We start from the raw sequence: 21,404 nt of genomic DNA on the forward strand, positions 1-21,404 counted from the left end.
TGCTGGGTCTTGAGGAAGGTGGAGGTTGAGATCATGCAGAGCAGCAACAGGAGAGGCCCTTGATGGCTCTGGAGAAAACAAAGTTTAAGCAACATCCTTTTCCCTTCTCTCCATCCTTTGAGGCATATCCTGGCTTTGGAGCCTGGTACCAAGAGAAATTGAGAGGTGTGATGTGTGGAAAGTTAGTGATGTGGCTGTAACACTTTTTTCATACTCTCCTGGAATTGTTTTTCCATCTCTGTTCCCTTACAGGACTGTGATCCCCAACTCTTGCCTTACACAGAGTGTATATGTGTGCGTGTGTGTGTGTGTGTGTGTGTGTGTGTGTGTGTCCTGCACCATAGTACTGTGGAGTGTTTGTGTTGTGTGGAGTGTGGGCAGCAGGAGTATGGGTCTGTGTTCTGGGTGGTGTATGTGAGGGGCGTGTGCATGTGTGTGCGTTGCATTGGTCCGTGTGTGGTGAGTAGATTTTTTTACCTGCGCTATGAGTGTGATACATGCATGTGCAGTGTGTATACTATACTTAAGGGTGAGAGGGCTGTGCGCTGTGAGGGGCGTGTGTAGTAGGTGACTATGCGTGCAGCTTGCCCTGCTCCGCGAATGGGGCAAGCCTATGGAGATACGACATGAGGTTGCAAGAGTGAAATAAAGCACTAACGCACAGGAAGAGCTCAAAAACCTTAACTATTATACTAAATATTTGGGGGAAGAGTGACCACGATTCTTTGGCTCTATGTTGACGTCTATATTGGGCAGTATTGTCTCAATACAGGGTGCCCCATGGGGGCTAGGAGGGGGCGCTGTGGGTGGGCGCCGCACGGGGGGGGCTGCGAGCCGACATCACGTCTTCATTAGCTGGGCTCCAGTGGAGGGGCCTGCGGACGGGGAGAGAGCGAGAGCGAGCCCGGCCTCCCGCCAGGGAAGGAGGGACCTTGGAAGAGCCAGGATGGCTGGTTGGAGTTTAGTGGGAGTAGCTCCCTAGGCAAGCGGGCAGGGGCCCGAGTGTAGATTGGGGGCGGGGCTAAGGGCAGCTGCTGGGTTCCGAAGGATTGGGAGGGGCCCGGAGTTTGCGAGAATGGCTGGGGCGGGGCTAAGAACGGGGTTAGGGGCGGGGCTAGGGTCTGGGGGTAGGACTAAACCTGGAGCAGTTCTGGAGAGGAACTAGGGATGGGATTGAGGGCTGGGCCTCAGCGGCCGAGCTAAAGTTTAGACCTGAGATAACGGGGAGGTGCTAAGGTTAAAGTGGAACAAATAGGGAGAGGCCCGGAATGAACTGGGAGGACCCGGATGAAGAGCGCAGCGGAAGCTCAGACTTGGGCTAAGACAACGCAGCCTAGAGCGGAGGGAGGCGGGAGACTGGGCAAGCACGAGGCGGAGTTAAGGGCTGGACTGGGGCGAAGCTGAGATTGGGGTTTACGTTGGACTCGGCCAAGCTGAGGTTCAGGGTTGGACTTCTGCGAGGAAGAGTCTTGTAGAGACGAAGAACTAGGCTGAGAGATATGTCGGTTAGGACGACACTGAGGACTGAAAGGTGGACTAAGGAAAAAACTGAGGACGATGCCACCTGATGGGACGACAGCAGCACCGGTAAGGAGGGGACGTGGCAGCAGATTAGGGGAGGGCTTCCAGCTGGGGGCGTGGCATGGGGGCTGGCTTGAGAACCCAAGGTGGATGTGGAACCTGAGAGAGCCCGACGAAGGAGGCGGGGTCAAGGACTGGCTGGGGCGGAGTTAGGATCTGGGGGTGGGCTCACGTCGAGACATGGACCAATGATTGAGGACTGGGGTTCTGAGGACCTAGAGAACCGCCTGCGCGTTCAGTTGGGGTGGTCCGGTTGAAGCCAGAGCTGAGGCCTCTGGTTGTAAGGCTGGAAGGCATTGCTGTGCCGCACCGGGGGCCCAAGCCGCTGCCCAAGAAGTGCGGGGCTTGGCTGGAGCCCATGGTCCAGCGGCCAACTAGTCGCCGGGGCTGGGGCGGGAGGTTTCATTGACTCTGGGGCAGGAAAAAGGCTGGAAGTTCCACGGGTGACATCACAATCGCCTCCAGATGTGGGCGGGGCCAGGGAGGCATTTCCAAGGAAACGGGAGCTGCCCTGCCTTGCTCCGTCCTCTTTCCTCCTTCCCTTCCTTGGTTACTCCCTTCCTTCCTCCCTCTCTCCCTCCTTCCCCAGTTCTGCTGCCCGGGTACCCCACCTGAAACCCTACCCCTTGTGCCGCAAGGTCGGGGGGAGCGCCTCAGCTCTCCAGACTGGGAGGATTCTGTACAAATGAGCATCACCTGTGAGTTTTGAGTTAGGCCCCTGCGCCCAGAATAATGCCCTACTGAGAAAGAGACCACAAGCCTCCCTCTTCCTTTTAAGCTATCACTCTCATTCATTATGAAGTCGCCCCTGTGTCCAACTTCAATCACTTCTGCTGAGGAGCTCTGGACTCTGCTTCAGTCGGAAACTCCGACTGAAGATCTGAGGAGAGTTATTAAATCCCTCCCCTTGGCAGAACTGTAATTGTCAGGGCTTCTTGGGGGTGTCAGGGGAGTTAGTCAGTGGACCCTGCATATAAGCCTCTTCCATGGTGACTGGAGAGAGCAAGCAGAGTTTGAATCCTGACTCTGGCTCGCACTCCTCTGGCCTGACCTTAGGGTCCAGGCTGGATATGGGAGGCTGTGGAGTCAGGACTGAGTAAAACCAGAGGGTGAGGAATTGGCTATATTAGAGTTGAAAAGCCGGCGTAATGGTAAGTGATAGCTGGCAGGGCAGGTTTTGGATAGGACCATAAGTAGACAGGCTGAAAGAGCATAGACTATGGAGCCAGGAAAACAGGATTTGAATCCTACCTCTGTCATCTGTTAACTTGTGTCTTTGGACAGGTTACTTACTGTAAGTCTCTGTCCCCATCCATAAAATGGGCTTTGGTGAGGATTTAAAATCAAAGGCATATTTTAAAAGCACCCCCCCCGCCCCGAAATAAAGCCCAGCACAGTGCCTGATATTAGGAAGATGCTCATCCAAGGTCAATTCTCCTTCCCTAGAAAAGTCCCCAGGTTTGAACCCTGAGCAGAATCTCCAATGCCATAGCTTCTTTGTGGCTCCAGTAGGGGCTTTATTCTCTTCTACTCATGTGTTCATTCAATAAACCAACATTTACTGAGCACTTTCCATGTTCCAGGATCTATAGATACAGAGGTGGATTAAATATAGGCCTTTTTCTCAAGTTGCTATAAACACATGAAGTACATTGGCGTAGGGTAAAGGGGCAAAAGAGAAGTGTGACCCATTCTACTTGGATAGCATTGTTCTTTCCAAGATGAGCAGGTGTTCCTGGGGAGTGGGAGGCAGGAGAGAAGGAATGGAAAAGGGAGGGGTGGGAAGAGGGATGGATGGACAAGAGGAACTTATAACTGAAGAACAAGGGCCTGGGTCCTGGGAACCAGTTCTGTCCTGATAAGGAGTTCTTACCTCATCCTGAAGGCAGTGGAATGCTATTAAAGAGGAGGAATGTGCTGAACCGGTTTGGCTGCATTGTGAGGGCTGGATATGGGTAGTGAGACAGAAGTCAAGGAGGCCAGGCAGAAGGTTACTCCAGCTGTCTTGGTCAGAGATAATGAAGGTCTAAACCAAGACAGAGGCAGATATGGGGGCAGGTAGGCATGGCAAGACTTGGTCATCAGGTTGGTGAGAAGTGAGGGAAGGAATGATCCCTAGATTTCTAGCTGAGGTGTCTGTTGCTCTCTGAAATGGAAGATACAAGAGGAGGTGGTTCATGAAGGGTAGGGAGAAGATGGTGGGTTCATATGGGACATGCTGGTTTGATGTTTTGGGAATGTCCAAGAGGACATTGGCTACATGCTCAGGAAAGCAGTCTGAATTGGAGACCCAGATTTATGTCATTTTATTAGTGGATGTTGAAACCATGGAAGTGGATAACATTATCCAAGACAAGCCTGTAGCTTCTTCTGAGAAGGAGACCAAAGACAGAACCTTGGTAATCACCAATTTAAGGGGTACAGCAGAGAAACAGGGGACAGCAAAGGAGTTAGGAAAGAACTAAAAAGCTGGGAAGGAAGAGAGATGAGAGGCGTCTGTCATGGGAGCCAAAGGAACAGTTTGCAGAAGAAAGAGATTGGTCAACAGGGTCAAATGAGATGAGACTAAAAGAAGGCCACTGGGTTTGGCTATTAGATCACTGGTGGCCTTTGCCTGGGCTATTCTGCTAGAGGGGCTGGGATGGCTGCCATGCTGTAGGTGGCTGGAGTAGAAGAGAGAGGTAGAGACTCTGAGCTCACTAAAGTAGGGACTAGGCTTCCTTCACTGGTGCCTAGTAAAGCTAATACATCCGTTAAATGAGGGAGTGAATAAACTTGGATTGAAAAGGAAGAGGGGTGGGATATGCAGTGGCAGAGTGAGAAACAGAGTTCATAGAGTGTTTTGTTTGAAGATGTTCATAACCTGTAGGGAGGAAAAAAACCCCAAACACTAAAGAGGCAGAAGGCGAGAATTCTGGCTGGGACCTAGAGTTCAGGTGCTTGGGCAGGAGGAAGGAGGGCCACTTCCCCAGGCTGGAAGTTGATGAGGGTGGGGACAGCCATAGATAATGCTGGTGAAATTTTGTGCTGAGAGGAACAGAAGCAGGGTAGGAGTTTCCAGGAAAGTGCTTGGAGTTTCATTCATTCATTCCATTAATTTTGAGTACTTCCTGTGCTGTGGAAAACAGAAGGAGCTCACCAGGGACCAGTAGAAGGATGACCGAGTGCCACTGAAAGCCCAGCTGAAGTCCCCAAGCAGTCAGCTACCTTCCTTAAGCAGGATTCAGCTCCAGTACCCCAAAGGACAAAGCTAAGTGGCAGAAAAAGGAAGCGGCAGAGTCTACCCTGTGGTTGCTGATGGAGCTGCTGCCGGTTGGAGTTGTCTTTGGGAACACCCTGGGACAATTCCTGGAACCGTCCCTTCTTGCCTAGACTCTGGCTCACTCCTATTCATGACTCCAGATTCAGCTCCTATTATGCTTCTTCCAAGAAGGTCACCCCATCCCCATCTCAGTAGGTGTCCTTGTTCTGTCCTCCCACAGGCCTTTGTCCCCACCATTTCCCTCCCTATCAGTGTCTGCCGCACACTACTGTCATGCACTGTTCCACAGACCTCTCCTGCCTCTCCCCTCCTCATGCCCTCCCCCAGCCCCTTGACAGCAGGGACTGTTGTGTCGTTCTTTTAATCTCTGCATCTTCTGGGGACTGCACCTGGAGCTTCTCAGGAAATGTTTTTTGAATGAATGGTATGGGGAGGGGGGCTGCTGTTACCTCTCTGTACTCTCTCAGATATAAACAGGTTACCCAGCTGGGAGAGAGGACATCTGCTGGCTGGTGTAGCGTCCAGCACTGACGCATCTACCTTCTCCTCTGAAGGTGGGTCTGTCTGGGGGATCTCTGGCCCCAGGGGTCCCCACCACCCCTCACCTGGTGGTAGGCAGGAGGGAGGGAAGTGTTTGGTCCTGAAGGGGTCACCCAGCTGCCCTACCCTGAGACCCCTCCTTGTGCCAGACAGAGAGGGCCACCCCTTCCTGGAAGCCACAATCACCCCTTTCCTTTGTATGGCACTTTATGTATGGTGCACCAATATCTTTGACACATGTAAACTGAGTCCTCCCAACAACCCTGCAAAATAGGTATTACCGTCATCCCCATTTTGTGAGTAAGGAAATGAAGGCTCAGAGAAGTAAAGTAACTTGCCCTAGGTCACCCAGCTAGACTTGGACCCAGGCCTGACTACAAGTTCAGAGCAGTTGCCACCCTGCTGCCCTTTGCTCCAGTTCAGCCGTGCTGGAGAAAGCCCGAGGTGGTGGTGCAGGACTCTTACTCCCCCTGCCTCTTATTTCCCTGAGATGGAGAAAGGGCATGGGAGGAAAGGAAGCAGAAAGGGAGGCCACTAAGTGGATCTGGGGTGTATGGGGGACCCAGGCCCCCCAGAGCCTGGTGGCGGGGGAGGGAAGGGGAGGAAGAATGTAGGGAAGGCTCAGACCAAGCTGCTGTCTCATCTCTCAAGAACTTTAAGGCCACTTGGAGTAACACACCCCCAGCCTGATTAGCTACTAGCTGGTGGCCAGTATGAGGTCTTGCCCCAGTTCCACCCCTTGTAGTGGCTGGATAAAGGCACAGTCCTCCTGGCCTGTTTGGAGGGAGTTAGCCAGCCATAGCACCCCAAGCTGGGCTGGCCTGGAACTTGGGAGTGCCCGCCCCCTTTCTCCAGAGCCCCCTTCCTCCTCTGGGAGCGGGCGGAGCTGGAGTTCAGGGGGAACCTCCAGGAAGGTGCCTTGTCCTCTCGGCACAGGGAATCACTTCCTGGGCTTGTTTTAGATGGTGGCCCAAGGGGAGAGCCATTGGTAGACTGGGGCCTTAGGCAGGGTCAGAGGTGAGGCAGTGAGGGTGGAGGCTGGGAGACACCAGTGTGTGCACAGGGCTTGCATTCAGCTGAGCAAAAGAGGTAGGAACCTTTCTTCAGGCCTTTCCCCTAATCCCCAGGCCTCTCCCCAGCAGCTTCTCCCCTGTGCCCTGGGACACGGTATCTGTGTCGCCTACAAGGGGTGGACTGTTTGAGTCTGTGGCTCTAAGACTGGGGAGAGAGAATGGATGGGGAATGGGAACTTGATGAGTAAAGAGAAGGGAAAGAATCAAGAGTGAGCTTGGGAAAGGGGAGAGAAGTGAGAGTGAGAAAGGTGTCAGAGGGAGAAGAGAGAAGGAGGGAAAGGGAAGAGTCAGCGGGAGCAGCCAAGGAACATGACGCACTGGAGGCTCAGGCCTAGCTCCCCTCCAGGCTTGAGCTGTCATGCTGCAGCAGGCCCTGGGGATGGAGTGGCTTCAGAGGCTGTGAGCGGTCGGACACTGGCCTCCTGGGCCTGTGTGGGGCAGGCGTAGGAACTGAGGATGCTGCTGCCGCCAGGTTTAACTGCTGGGGACTCTGAAGTGGTGCTCCCGTCTGCCATGGCAAGAGGGCCCTCCCTTACCCAGGTACTCTGTGCAGTGGGGTAGCTGACAACTCCAAGCACAGGGTGAGGGGCAGGCAGGAGTCAGCAGAGGGCCCTGGGAAGGAAGGTAGGCTCCCACAGAAGGCAGGGGAGGGGAAGAGGCAGGTGTCACAGGACAGCAAGGGGGACTTGGTGAGACACTGTCCTGGGAGTCTGCGAGGGGCAGGCAGAGTCACACGCAGTGGACTGGGGAGAGGAGAGCGCTGGGCTGAGTTGTTACTACTCAGCAGTAGAAGCAGCTGTGGGGGGAATCCTGGCGGTCCAATGGTTAGGACTTGGCACTTTCACTGTCGGGGCCCAGGTTCAATCCCTTGTTGGGGGAACTGAGCTCCCACAAGCTGCATGGTGCGGCCAAAAAAAAAAAAAAAAAAGAAAAAAAAAAGAAACAGCTCTGGGGGAGGGAGGGACGATGGTGGCAGCAGGTGAACCTGGTGAAGCCTTTATATTGAGCTGTGGGAAGGGAGATCCAGGTATGTTGCTGCTGCTGCGCAGTACGACCCACTCTTACCCCAGACTCCTACCCTGTCAGGTGAATTCAAGGACACTGACAGGTGCTGCTGGAAACACAGAAAGTGCACCGGGCACATCATCCATCCCTTCACCTCTGACTATGGCCACCACGACGTGCACCTGCACTGTATCAGCCACTGTGACTGTGATTCTAGGTAAGGGCCCTCCTCCTTGGGAGACCCACAGCCCAGGAGAGACTCCTGGGTAGAGCCAGATCCAAAATTTTCACTGTGGTTCCCTGCTTCAGCTCTGACCTGGTGCTGCCAGCCTGGCCCCAGCTTCTGTAAACCTGGCTTGTGTTCCAGGAGCCACGGGGAGGTCTTTTGGCAGACTGGGCTGAACCCAGTGCAAGCCTGCTGTCCCTCAGGCTTCTTGCTCTGGGCCCCTGGGGAGTCGTGGAGGCAGGGGAGCCAGCCTGAGTCCCCTGTGTGGCAGGCTGAAGGACTGCTCCGAGAAGACATATAGCAGTTCCGGAGATGTGGACCTAACCTGCTCCCAAGATGTGGACTCGGCCTGTTTCAACATCATCCAGTGCCCATGCTTTGAGCTCATCCCAGAGGGAGAGTGTGTGGAGCGGTTCTGGTGTGGCTGGTGAGTGCCGGCGGGCCGATGGGGGTCACTGGCCCCCACACTCCATCAACCATCTTTCCCTGTTCTCCTCTCCCCCGGGTGCAAAAGCTACAGGCCTGTCTCTGTGGCAGTGATCCACCATCCCATCCACCGTGAGTGCGGGGCAGATGACCTAAACCAAGAAGAGGAAGAGAAGGAGGAGGAGGAGGAGGAGGAGGAGGAGGAGGAAGAAAGCAAGCCTCCCATCCCGACCCAGGTGGGGCCCCCTGCCCTCCTCACCAACACAGGTATGGGCATGGTCACAGGTACCCCTGACTTAGCAACTCCCATCACCATCTGGCGTTCCGAAAGCCCCACAGGGAAGTCCCAGGGCAATAAGATGATCAAGAAGATAAAGAAGAAAAAGGGAAAAGAGAAAGACAAGGAGGAGGAGACGGATGAAAAAGCAAAGGTGAAGAAAAAAGTCAAGAAGGGCAAGTTGACTAAGAAGAAAAGCCCAGTTAAATCAGAATCACCTTCAGACTTAAGCCAATCGTTAAGCCCAAGAGAGTTGGCCAGGATGTCAGAGTCCAGCCCAGACAGCTGGCGAGATCTGGACAGTTACAATGACCCTGGGCGGGAGGAACCCTCCAGTAAGGATATTGTGGAGTCTTTATCACCCAGGAAGAGAGAGAAGAACGGGGTCCAGGCCATGAAGCCCAGGATGAAGACCTCACCAGTCAAGAAGGTCAACATGAGGAAATATCCCCCAGCATCAAACCCCAATCTCAGTTGAGGCCAGGGCGACCAGGGCGAAGAATAAATACGATCAAACCTGTAGCTGACCCCCTGCTTCTCTCTCCCTCCAACCTGGCTATTTCGGGGGGGGGGGGGCAGCGTCTGGGCATAACTGGAGCCAAGGGGCTAAGGAGCTGCAGGTGTTTCTGAAGGGCAATCCGTCTTTCAAGAGGAAGCCCAGAGAAGGCAGGTGGGAGGGCAGGGAAGGGGCACAGCCCGTTTCTCTGTAACATCTTAGGTCCAGGGCAGGAGAAGAGCACCTCTGGGTGGGAAGGCGGCTTCCTGTCTACTGGGAGACAGGTCTGTGCAAAATCCACTTGGTGATAGGCATTGTGTGCAGTGATACCACTAATAAATTGAACCTTTTAACCCACTCTGTGCTGCCTTGCCTGGCCTTTCCCTACTCTAAGTGGCCCTGGGGCAGGTGCTGGTGGCATCAAAAGGAACATGATGAACCTTCCCAGCTGGTGTGGCCCTGCTCCTGCTAGGCCCTTCTAGGCCTTTTGTGCTGAATTCCTGTCAGAAGGCCAGCCCCTTCCCCCAACTCTTGCCAACAAACAGCCAAAGGGATCTTGAATGAAGGAAAGCAAGGCGGGAAGCTCTCCAAGTTTGGGCAGCAGTGGCCTTTTCTGACTTCTCTGCTGAGCCCCAAGCAGAGGAAAGGAAGGGGGAAAGCTTTGCTTTCCCAGAGCTGACAGGCAAAGCTCTGAGGTGAAGCCCTAGTGAAGAAACACAGGGAGATCAGTCCAGAACAAAAGAGGCAATGGGGCTGGGGGAAGCGACTAGTCAGCTCTCTTCGTCAGGGCTGTGTGTGTGTGGGACCAGGTGAGTGGGGGGCCCATCCTGGGGGAGATACACTTGACTCACGTGGAGGTACTGTCAGAGACCAAGGCCCAGCCGGCAAAAAGGGGAGAGAGAGGTGCAGGGTTCAAGTGGAGACACCCAGATTGATTTGTGGCCTTTCTCCCATGTGCCAGAAAAGACTAGAAGGCACAGTGGATGGGGTGGCTGTGTGTGAGTGTAATAGCAGCTGCTAACATTTCCTGAGGCCTGATGAGGTCCCAGGCACTGGACTTAGCACTTCACACATTCTTTCTTAGTCCTCACAGCTGCCCTGCTGAGCTAGGTATCATCATCTCCATTTTACAGATAAGAAAGCTGGCTTAGAGACAACAGGAACTCGCTCAAGGTCACAGGGCTGGGAAGTGGAACAGGGATGTGACCCTAGGCAACATGGTACAGAAGCCACCTGCTCCTCTCTAAGTCCCTGCCTCTCTGATGGCCTGGAAGAGGGAGTCAAGGGAGCCCTCAGAACTCCAAACACTGCTTTGAAAGCTCCCCCTCAAGAGCTGGAGACTTGGAGAGAGGCTTTGCCAAGTGCTCTGTAGAAACACTGTTTATTCAAATGACGGGCAGAAAGCGTGGCAGCAGGGGGTAGGGGCAGCCAGGTGGGGCTGGGCAGGTTAGCACTGCTCCCCTACGTCCCTTGTGATCCTGCTTTGATAGCCACCCAAGCTGTTGGTATCGGTCAGAAATACCTTCCCTCCTCTCTCCTGTCCCAAACTGAATAAATAGCATTCATCTCCCCACGAGAGCTGGGGGAGACTCACGTGCTGAGCTGGTGCTCCGTCACAGCCCAGAGTCAGGTGAGAGCAGAAGCTCAAAATGGCTTGTAGGGAGTAGAATACAAAACTGTTCCACTCTCATTTTCTTCTTCCTCTTCTTCCTCCCTGCCACACTCCCTTCCCAGCCTGGTCCCAGGACAGGTGGTCGGTGAGGACCTGGAGTGGGAGTATTGTTGCCTAGCGTACACTGAGCTCAAGTGCGCAAGGTCATCCAGACTGTCACCCATCCAGGCTGACCACCAAAGAGAACGTCAATTCACTCCACTTTATGGACAGAAAAGGAGGGGCAAGGAGTGAGGCAATGGGCAGCCAGGCCTCTCCCAGCCTCAGAGGTAACCAGAGTCCTAGGAGCAGGCCCCCTACCGATCCATCTCGTCCAGGAGTGGGGTGGCGTCGCCAGCAATAGACATGGGGGTGCTTTCGATCATAGGGCTGGGGGAGGGCCGAGGTGTCAGCCGCTGCTTCTGTTTCCGCCTTTCTGCCTCCTTCTCCTGCAGCCACTGTTCCGCCATCTTCCCCCAGTCGATGGCTGCATGGCTGTTGGACCTGGGAGGGAGAACAAGGGCCTTTGAGACTGGGACTCTCTAGAAGAAAGCCTTCCCAGCAATCACTGGTGAGCATTCATTCTTGCAGAAATGGACCTCGCCTCTATGGACAGCAGCCATGGCCTGCTGCCACACTGTGTTCTTCCCTCTTCTCCCAGAAAGTAGTCCTCCTGGGGACATCACCTGGGCCATGGCTGTCAGAAGATCCAGAGCACCTCCCTCTACTAATAACCTGTTCTGTGCCACCATCTGTATACTTACTTTGGCTGCTGCTGCCGTTGCCGGGAGCTGGAGGAGGGCTGGGGCTGGGGCTGGGGCTGGGCAGACTGAGGGGTGGTGCTGGCCTGTAGCTGGTGGTACTGTGGTGTGGTGATGGGCTGGCTTGGGGTTGTGTAGGAGTAGCTGGGGGTCATTAGTGGCGTGGCCACCGGCTGCTGGGCTGGCGTCGGGAACACCTGGAGAAAGGTGAACAGTTGAATCGGGACGGGTTTTGTGCTTATTTGGTTTTTCTGTGAATTTCTGGCAAGCTGAAAATTTGGGCTCCATCCAGAGCCTTCCAGCTGACCCTCTCCTGAGCAGTGTGTGGTTCTGAGCAGCAGAGGCAGGCCAACACGATGGGACCTGGCACAACAACACAGTGCACCCTTGACCACTTGAGGTTGCTAGAGGCTTGAGGATTCTAAAGATCCCAAAAGACTCTGGAAAGGTCAGAACTTCTCTCATTCCCGTTCCCCTTAAATGGGCCTGAGAAAAAGGAACATCTGCTGGAGACAGTTCCTAATGCTGTGGTAGCATCCTCTCCTTAGGAAGGCCCTCATGGTGGGCACTGCAGAGGCCAGTCTATGGACACAGGCTGGTAAAGGATGACCGTTCCCTTTCACCCTTCCCCACCCTCTGCAGGGAGCCTCCTCCCCAAGCCACGTACGTGGTAAGCGCTGCTGCCCCCTCCACTGCCGCCATAGCCATACTGGCTGGAGGCCCACTGCGCCGGGGTGGCATTAGGGTTCTGGCCTTGTCCTGTCACGGCAGCAATGGCACTGAACACCTGTGAGGTCATGTTCTGGGGCAGGGCGTTCACAGCCCGTGTCAGATCTGTAAGCACACAGAGGTGGGAGATGGGCATGTTAGAGGTGACAGTCCTTCTAGCTCCATCCCTCTTACCCCCAGTCCCCAGCACGAGCTCCTTACCTGCAAGGTTGATATTGGCTGGGGTAGCATTGATAGAGGCAGGTGTCCGGGTCCTGCTGCTGCTACTGGGGGTGATGCCTGTAAGAAATGGCCCAAATTATGTCTCACCAGAAACCTACTTCTGGTTTTACAACTGGGGGGCTGGGAGAGGTACTGAGGTGGGTGGAAAGAAGGGAAGCTGGGGGGATTCCCTGGCAGTCCAGTGGTTAGGACTCTGCACTCTCACTGCTGAGGGCATGGGTTCAACCCCTGGTCGGGGAACTAATATCCCACAAGCCACGTGGTGTGGCCAAATAAATACATAAATTAAAAAAAAATAGGGAAGCTGTACAGGCAAAGTGGAAGATGGAATAGGAATTAAGAGAACTACAATGACAGCCTAGGCCCCAGCCCCTCCTGTAGAAGGCTAGTGATTATCTTGACTCAGCACTTAGCTGTCCCTCAACCACACTCCACAAGTCAGAGAGAGTAGAACTCACCTGGTACAGGATCCTGATAATGATCCTTAAACCATCTGAAAAGGCCATTCACAGTCGGGAAGATTTGGCCCCGGTACCGGAATCCTTCTGGAGTCACTGTTACATATTCTATCCTGGGATTTTGGGAGGAAACGTGCATCAGATACCACTTGTGGCCAGCTGTAAGAGAGCGGCCAGAGCAGATTTCCACCATGTGAAGTAGCCACACTGGGTGCTGGGGGAAAGGAGAGATAAAAGAGCCAGTCCCTGACCCTGTAAAAGGAGGCTGCACTCTGGGTGAGGTGAGGAGGGCACAGCAGAGTCCAGGCAACGCCAGGAGTCAGCAGCCCCTGGTGTGCTATGCTCAGGCTGCCGGAAGAAGCCTTGCTGGGGGCTGGGCCACCGTCCTGCGCTGCAGTATGTTGGCAGCACACTGCAGGTGAGGGTTACTGAGATCACAGAGTGTCAGGGTTGGGAGGGGCCTCCCAGGGCAGCAAAGCACAGCTCCCCACGAGCCGGAATCTGGAAGTGCTTCTTGACGGTGGTTGGTCTGCCCTTATTTAACACTTTGCCAGAGCAGAGAGTGGATCAGAGGATGGGCTCTGGGTTCAGACCCAGTCCTTGTTCCAGTTTTGTCTCTGCCACTCATCACCTATATGGCTTTGTACCAAGTTACTAAACCTGAATCTCGGCCTCATTTGTAAAATGAGGATAACAGCACTTAAACCTATAGCGTGGGTATGAGGAATAAATGAGACAACACATAAAGCACTTATCACAACACTTAAAACAGGTTGTGCTCAATAAAGGACAGCTGTCAACAGCCAACAGTCAACGCTAATAAGTACGGCAATGTGCTGACTCATATTAAGCTGAAACCTGCTTCCTAGATCTTCTACCCAACTGCTGTTCATTCTGCACCACAAGGAGTTTGTACCCCTTTCCAAGGGACGCTATCATGTTGCCTCTGCTCCTGGTTAAAGTCCCCTGTTTGTTCAACTGTTGCTCATGGGATAGTTTCCAACCGCCACATGGCCCTGGCTGCCATCTTCTGGAAGCATGCTGGTGAGTCAGAAAAGGCTTCTCAGAAACAAGCACAATATTCCAGAAATGCCCACGATGGTGCAGGGTCCAGAGTCTAGAGCTTCTTGTCCTCTGGCCTCTGAGCCCCTCCTAATAGAGCCCACACTGTGCATCATGTGCGAGCAGTACAGGACTAAGAGCAGAAAGGCACAAGCTGTGGCCAAGGACCAAAGGGAGGATGGGGGAGTAGAGAAGGCTAGTATGGCTATCAGTCTGGGTAAGGGACACAAAGAAAGCAGGCCTAAGGAAATCAGACTTTGTCTGATGCAGGGTGAACAAAGGAGGGACTCCTTTGGGATAGAGGAATACCTAGGAAGGCCAGCCTGTCAGTCATACACAGAAGGGAGCGGAGCAGGTTGGTGACTGGAAGAGATGCTTTCCTGACCTATCCCCGTTCAGCACAGGCTCACCACAGCAACAGTGAGCCACCGTGTGCTGAAAAGCCCTGGTGAGGGTGAAGCAGAGAGTGGAAGGAGTGACCAGTGTGTTGGCCCCCATCTTTGCCAGTCAGGTGGAGAGAGTGTCTGGTAATTTCTATCACTCTCTGGGAGGGAGAAGAGGTGAAGGGAACTCCTTTTCACAGGGTTGATTAAAGAACCTTTCTTATTCAGTCTGCCTTTTGCCTCTAAATCATCACCCTCTTTCCCCACCTCCAACCTCCACCTCCACTCTGAACAGATAAGAGGAGAAAGGCAGTCAAGCAGAACCAGAGATAGTACTGTTTGGGGGCCTGCTAGCCTATCTGTGGACCCCAGTGGCAGCACCTTCTCAGCACCAGTGCTCACCTGGGTTTACCCCGGGGCTGGTATCCCAGTAGGAACTTGCCGGGCAGTTCCTTGCAGGCACAGATGAAATAGGGAATGAAGGTGGGCTTCTCCTTCTTAGTTTTGATGAGCAGCTCCTCTAATTTCTGGGGGTAGAATGAGGGGGAGAGGTTGGGATAGCAGCATGCTTGGTACACAATGTCTGGCTCACACATGATGTACACCTCCTTCACCAGCTGAGCATCCCCTACACTGAAGGGAAACCATACATCCGTAAGTGACTGGGAGGTGTCATCCCTTGCAGGGCCCTGGGCTCACCTTACGGTCCCCACCACTGCAGTCCTGATAATACTTGTGGTTCAGAAGGTCCCGGGCAAAGGATGCCATAGGCTGAACATAGCGGGCAACAATCTCATCCAAGTCTTCAAATTCCTGTGGGAAGAAAAAGGCCCCGACTGTCATATCCAGAGCTGAGATTCAGCCTTTCATCAAATCCACTTGGAAGAGAACCCACTGGAGGGGAGGAACTTCCCAGCCCTGCTGCAGCCTCACTCTGCTGCAAAGTCCCCTCAATTTATCCATCTGTCTGAGTCATGCCCAGATTTATTAGCTTACAAGGCACAAAATCCTTTAATTCATAACTTTAGTTCTCCCTTAGTGCTTGGGAACAATAGGGGGCTTCATAAAATTTCTCTCCACTGAAAACAGGACAAAGAAATTTGGTGTGTGTGTGTCGTGCACGAAGCGCTTGCATGTGTATTTTCTCCTCTTCCTCCAGCGGTTCTCTAGTCTATTTTAAAATCTGGAGAACAGGGAAAGAAGTGCAAAATATACAAAACTGATATCAAATTACTCATTTCATAACCAACCTCCTGTTTTGTTGCTCTGTGTAGCTAAAATACAATGCATACCAGTAACTAAGGTGAAAGTGGTTTGTTTCTGGAAGCAGGAGTGGGGATGCTAGTGCAGGCAGGGGCTGCCTCTCACCTCACTGTTGATCCACAGGGTGGCTCCCAGGCTGAAGGCATTTTCCTTGCCCTCTTCCCGCACATCCACGTGCTGGTATATGCCGTCACTGACCTTCCAGGTCACTGTCAGGTGATTTTCACCCTTGCTGCTCGGTCGGATGATCACGTCACCCTGGTCCATGGTCTCCATCATTTTTTCTGCTTGCTTAAAATTTATATTATGGAAGGACGGGTGTGCAATCACTCGCTTGATATATGCTGAAGAGAGCAGGAAAAAAGTATAGATCAGGTGATGGGACTGGGAGCCAACATCAATGGGACAGGCCATGGCTTAATCTCTGACCCACTACTGAATTCTGAGACTCTTTCACCCTCTCTGGGCCTGGATTCTCTGATACGAACAATATGTTAACCTGGGCCCCTGGGTGCTGAGAGAATGAAGCTTTAAGAGTCACAGTGCATTAGCAAAGAAAATGTGACCCAAGAAGACCCCAGCTTCCAGCCCTGCCAATGGCTCCCTTTCATGATGCCTCTGGGTCTCAGCACCTCAGAGCTGAGCACTCACTCCCACTGGGAAGCTGAGCAGTCAGCAGTGCATCCTGCAGAGGGAGAGCTGCCAGGACTTGGGGTGCACAGGCATGGTCATGGGCACACTCACTGGTCCGCTGCTGCTTCCGTTTCATGTCCTCTTCCTGCTTGTGGTCTGCTGCTTCAGCGTCAAAGTCATAGTAGGTGTCCTTGGGCAGTTTCCACTCGTTGTTCCTATCCATGAGGTCTGAGGTGCGGCAGGTCAGGTCTGCACTAAACTTCTCGATGTCAATCTTCATGATGCGGCAGTGAACAGTCATTCCCACCTAGATCCACAGAACATTTGAGCTGGAAGGGACAAAGATGGTCTAGCCCGATGCCCTATTTTACATGTGAGAAAAGCAAAGTCCAGGCAGAAAGGTGGAGTGACTGCCCAAAGCCAGCCAGCTACTGAGTGGCAGATTAGCAGGAGTTCAGAGTTCAGTTTCGTCTGCAGACTATAGTCTGTGCTCTGTACTGATGCCTCCCACTCTAGGCAGAAAAACCAACTGAAGCCTCCTGGGACATATTCTGTCACTGGTAATATTCCCTTTTTCTCATAAAGCTGCCTAATTATTGCTGCTAGGATGTGATCCAAGTCTGGCTGCCCTTTCTGGAGGGAAAGCAAAGTAGTAGCTATTTTCTGTACTTTACCCCTGATTTGAGCCCTTCTGTCTAAAGAGTGACAAAACCCAGTCATCTGCATGGCTCTCCTTCTGAAAATCTCCCTAGCTTCATTTACAGGCATACCTTGGAGATATTGCAGGCTCAGTTCCAGACCACCGCAATAAAGCATATATCACAATAAAGTGAGTCACAAGAATTTTTTAGTTTCCCGGTACATATAAAAGTTATGTTCACACTATAGTCTACTAAGGGTGCAACACTATTATGTTTTAAAAAATGTATATACCTTCGTTAAAAAATACTTTATTGCTTAAAAATGTTAACCATCACCTGAGCCTTTAGTGAGTCCTAATCTTTTTGCAAGACTAACATCAAAGACTACTGGTCACAAATCACCCTAACAAATATAATGAAAAAGTTTGAAATACTGTGAGAATTACCACACATAAATGTGACACAGAGACACGAAGTGATCAAATGCTGTTGGGAAAATGGTACTGATAGACTTGCTTGATGCAGGGTTACTACCAACCTTAAATTTGCAAAAACAAACAAACAAACAAACAGTATCTGCAAAGGTCAATAAAATCAGGTATGCCTGTATTCGGAATGTCTTTCCCCAGCCTTCCTAAGTCCATAGGCTCAGGGGTTCACAACACTTAGAACCAGAGAATTTGGCAGATGTGGTACCAGCTGTATCACTAACAAACCAGCTGATCCTGGAAAAGGCACTCAAATTTCTCTGAAAAGAGAAGGTAGTATTTCCTTCCCCATCAGGCTGTGAGATTTGAGTCAACATATGTAAATGTCAAGGGCTGGTATCTAGTGTGTGCAGAATAAATGGCAGCTCTGACAAGAGAATACTAGAACAGAAAGGGAGCTTAGCCTTTCTGCTTCACAGCATATAATGCTGGGCCCTGCTTCCTGCCCGCCGGACTAAACCACAGCTTCCCACGCAGGAAGAGAGAGCCCTCTCTCAAAGGGCCGGCAATTTGATGAAATTTCACAAAGGCAGGGCACAAAAGCTGCTCCTCATTCAGACAGACGGTTCTCGCCCTGACTTCACTCAACTGGTTATAAATCCTCCTGAAATGCTCCCCACCAGGAGCCACTGGGAACAGAGCCTAACTGCTGGTGGGGACAGCCCAAAGCCAGCCTGATTTGGGCAGCTGAAAACTGCACCAGGGGCCTTACCCCAGTCATTCACCTACCTTCACTCGTTCCTCCGGCCGCTTTACCACTTTGTCGCTGAGGAATTTGGTGGGGATGAAGCCAGTGACACCATTGTCTAGCCTTGTTTTGACACCGATGGCCTGGCCTGGGCATGAACCACTGTCAAAGTGGTTCCAGACCTAAAGAGGGCATCAGGAGAGGAGCTTGATCATTAAGATTCTGGAGATCACACATTCAGAAAAGAGCTGCCAGGAGTGCTGTAATTCATTTTACCATTGACACTGGCATCATGATGTGAGAACACAACGACTTAGTCACCCAGCAACACAGAATTTGAATATTCCCAAAGTTCCTTGACTCATAACTCATGTTTGGCACCACTGGCCATCAGACCAATTTTTTATGTTAATCTAATTTATATGTCCCTCCAGCTACAACTGAAGCCCCTCCCTCCCATTCTGTTCTGACCTAGTGGGCATCTCTGTGAAATATCTCTGTCAGTCTCCTCAGAACAACTCATTTCAGTGAACCAGGCACACCTTGGCTCTTTTATAACCTGGACAAATCTCACCAGCTTCTTTTATTGGGTAAAGTTAAGAAACTGTCTATTTTACAGTCTGCCTAAATAACATTTGAGGATCCAGAACAAGCTTTCAGGATGGCTTTTATGAGTTCTAACCATGAGAAAAGCAGATGATGTCTAGAAGAATGTGGGAAAAATTAAGATGTGTGTGGACAATGAAAAAATTGAAGGGAGCCTTACAGATACCTTCTAACTAGCATAGGGACACAGTGCCTACACTGTATGTGAGAAATGCATATATCCTCTTGTCTCTACTCTGGTTGAGCTACATCCTCAGAGAATGGGAAACAAGGATTAAGGGTTGAGCGAGAACAGAAAAAACCACATAGATCATTTCTGACTAGCATACAGAGGGACTTCATGTTAGGCCTATATGCATTCCAGCCCTCTTCCTTCTTTGTGTATTCACTTGGTAAAGTGTCATCTAAACTATCCCCATTCTTGGTTCCTTTCTAGGGCACTGAGACCATTCAATAGAGGAAATTCAGAGTTACCATGGTAACAATGCAGCACGTACCTCGCTTAGTTCAGGGAAATTGTCCTGTTGACAGAAGGGGCACTGCCATAGCCCTGTCTCATCGTTGCGGATTGCCTGGTCATAGCTCTCACCCTGTGGACGCCTATGGGCGATGCCAGTGACGTTGCAGATAATGAGCTTTCCTGGAGAAAGGGGAGAGGAGGAGAGGGAAGGGAAGAAGAGAACAGGAAGCAGGCTAAGAGAACGGGAGAGGTAACTCCTTCCCACCAGCCGTTTAATGACAGAACTTCTGTCCTAGAGCATCTCCACTGATTTCCTTCACATCCTCAAAAAGGGAGATCTTCCCCTCATTTGATGACAGGAAAATGAGGCCATAAGACTGACCCCATGAAGACCCCACAGCAGCAGGTTAAAAGCATAATCTGACCTTGAACTCAGCTTTGACTTCCAGCTCAGGGCGCTATAATCTTCTTAAAAGTTTCCCTGGTCTTTCCCACCTACAGTACAAACCTGCCTCATTCTGCTGGAACTGTTGCTTGGTATGAATGTGTACAGTAAACGCATCCCCTCACCCCTATGTATCCTCCTCCAGCTAAAAAACAGACACAGAATTTACCAATGTAGAAGGTCTCTGGTGTTTCTTTGGTTAACATATTGAAGATTTCCTCTGTGTTGGGAGAGCGATAGGCTGTCCGGAGGTCCTTATACCGACAGCTCAGCTCTGCTCGGATGTCATACAGAGTGATGTGTTTGTCACCATAGCCCTGGGGAAGAAGCCCCCGTCAAGAAGAGCCTTGCAACTGCTCCCCAACTGAGCCATCAGGGGTTTCAATGAATGAAGTAGGCCAGTTGGCTCCTGTCAGGGTTTCTCTTCTATCCCCCCAACATTTACTAAAGGACTAAAGGAGGTTTTCAAACTTTTTCTTAGCCACAGAACACTGTTCTGATAAAAATGCCTCACGGAACCCCAATGTGTAAAACAGACAAATGCAAAACCGCACCACTGGAAAGGAGGAAAGAGGGCCTAGAAGGAAATCCTGCTACTCACCCCCTCCCAGCTCCCTCGCAATGTGCCCCCAACAATGACTACAGCAGTCTCCGAGACGTCCTCGGCTCCTTAATAAGCAGACTGAAAACTTCCTTGAGAAACCCAGTACAGCATGGGGAGGGAGAAGGATCAGGTCTCCTACACTAACACTATTAGGGCTTCTCTGAGGACTTGCTGCCTAAGTCTCCTCTCAACTAGGCCACTTGGGATAGTTTCTGTGCCAGGCCTTCTACACTGTCACCCACCTGCCTCTCCAGTTCTTCTGCAAAGGCATCCAAGTCCAGGTCCTTGAGTCGCTCTGGGTTTTCCAAGATCTCCTCAAGGGCCCCTGCAGGGTTGGCATCCTCGGCTGATTCATCATATTCCAGAGCATCCACTGCCATCTTCCTGGCCCACTCATAGGTCTCAGGGTGAACTCGGGAACCATCAAGGACTTCAATATATGAGTCAGTGCTGAAGGAAAGGCAGAAAAGGGGCAGGATATATAACGACAAGCTTCTAGTAACAACCCAGATGTCCACCAATGGGGAACTGGTTAAATAAATTAGGGTACCTCCATACAATGGAATACTATACAGCCATTAAAAAGAATGAGGTAGATCTATGTGTGCTGACATGGAAAGATGGCCACAATATATTGATACGTGAAAAATGCACTGCAAAACACTATGAACCGTATGATCCCATTTTTGTAGTAAATGGGTAGTTAGTAAATGCATAGCAAAATTAAATTTAGAAAAGTTGTAGTATACATCAACTTGTTATGGTAATTATCTCTGGGGGGTGGGATTATGGGGGACTTCCACTTTCTGCATAATATTTCTATATGTTGAATTTTATATCATGAACTTATATAAGTCTTATAATAAGATAAAACAAGAAGGGGGAAGAAGACCTTTGAGAATTTGCTGACAGCTACTTTCCCCCATAAAGCCTTCCCAGGCTGGTCTTGCCCGTGCACTCACATGGACCTATGTTATTCGTGGAGTGTTACAGCAAAGCTGGGTGGAAAATGAAGTTTTAGAACTTGAAGCCTATTTCCCCACTGATTTCCATTACTGAATGAGGAGCTATGTGCCCGTGGAAAAGATCCTCCAAAGACTGAGTTGATAACTTCTGGAGAGGAAGAGGTCAATAGTGAAGTCCAAAGTCCAAGTGAATAGAACTTTCTCTCAATAACATCATCTCAAAACATACCAAATCTCTCTCCCCCTTCCTTATGCCTCAGACCCCCACACTGCTTCTCCACTGCCCCTTCTATTCCCACCCTTATCTAGCCACAACAAACCATTAACAACAGAACAAGTATGTGTTTACTGAACCAAGTCTTATGTTTTCTGTCCTTAATTTATAAACTAAGTTGGTTCTTTTTATGTTTCTCTCACAAAAAAGCTTCACATAATTGAACTGATCTTTTCCATAGGTCA

The 21,404-nt window shown here is 51.3% G+C and overlaps 2 protein-coding genes across 7 annotated transcripts in view; one reads left to right on the top strand and one right to left on the bottom strand.

Annotated features, from left to right (window-relative positions):
* The first annotated feature begins 1,128 nt into the window (after positions 1–1,128).
* On the top strand, positions 1,129–21,288 carry PROCA1 (protein interacting with cyclin A1). Of its 3 annotated transcripts, none has more exons than XM_033846786.2 (6): positions 1,129–1,587; positions 4,686–5,034; positions 5,311–5,397; positions 7,543–7,678; positions 7,959–8,114; positions 8,202–21,288. In XM_033846786.2, the coding sequence occupies exons 2-6, from the start codon at positions 4,974–4,976 to the stop codon at positions 8,866–8,868; spliced, it is 1,107 nt and encodes a 368-aa protein (XP_033702677.1). In that variant the 5' UTR covers positions 1,129–1,587; positions 4,686–4,973; the 3' UTR covers positions 8,869–21,288. The 3 variants fall into 3 exon arrangements, with proteins under 3 accessions (XP_033702677.1, XP_033702676.1, XP_073653221.1); XM_033846785.2 differs by having other exon boundaries at positions 4,710–5,034; XM_073797120.1 differs by lacking the exon at positions 1,129–1,587 and adding an exon at positions 1,594–2,279 and having other exon boundaries at positions 4,710–5,034.
* The window catches only part of SUPT6H (SPT6 homolog, histone chaperone and transcription elongation factor), a 31,061-nt gene continuing 20,403 nt past the window's right edge, over positions 10,747–21,404 (bottom strand). For all 4 annotated transcript variants that reach the window (XM_033846782.2, XM_033846783.2, XM_033846784.2 and 1 more), the window contains 13 exons: positions 20,223–20,430; positions 19,546–19,693; positions 18,969–19,111; positions 17,907–18,047; positions 16,160–16,355; positions 15,521–15,759; positions 14,852–14,965; positions 14,555–14,679; positions 12,708–12,820; positions 12,229–12,306; positions 11,966–12,132; positions 11,302–11,495; positions 10,747–11,041 (listed from right to left, as the gene is read on the bottom strand). In XM_033846782.2, coding sequence (XP_033702673.1) covers positions 10,855–11,041; positions 11,302–11,495; positions 11,966–12,132; positions 12,229–12,306; positions 12,708–12,820; positions 14,555–14,679; positions 14,852–14,965; positions 15,521–15,759; positions 16,160–16,355; positions 17,907–18,047; positions 18,969–19,111; positions 19,546–19,693; positions 20,223–20,430 — 2,053 coding nt within the window. In that variant the 3' untranslated portion in view covers positions 10,747–10,854. The remainder of the gene's footprint in view (positions 11,042–11,301; positions 11,496–11,965; positions 12,133–12,228; positions 12,307–12,707; positions 12,821–14,554; positions 14,680–14,851; positions 14,966–15,520; positions 15,760–16,159; positions 16,356–17,906; positions 18,048–18,968; positions 19,112–19,545; positions 19,694–20,222; positions 20,431–21,404) is intronic.

This window comes from Tursiops truncatus, chromosome 20, assembly GCF_011762595.2.
Source record: "Tursiops truncatus isolate mTurTru1 chromosome 20, mTurTru1.mat.Y, whole genome shotgun sequence".
Taxonomy (NCBI): Eukaryota; Metazoa; Chordata; class Mammalia; order Artiodactyla; family Delphinidae; genus Tursiops; species Tursiops truncatus.

Excerpts from the sequence above, each read along its gene's own strand:
- PROCA1 (XM_033846786.2), top strand. The coding sequence starts at position 4,974 with ATGACTCCAGATTCAGCTCCTATTATGCTTCTTCCAAGAAGGTCACCC. Across the intron at positions 5,398-7,542 it reads ATCTACCTTCTCCTCTGAAG|GTGAATTCAAGGACACTGAC; the intron begins GTGGGTCTGTCT and ends CTACCCTGTCAG. Across the intron at positions 7,679-7,958 it reads CACTGTGACTGTGATTCTAG|GCTGAAGGACTGCTCCGAGA; the intron begins GTAAGGGCCCTC and ends CCTGTGTGGCAG.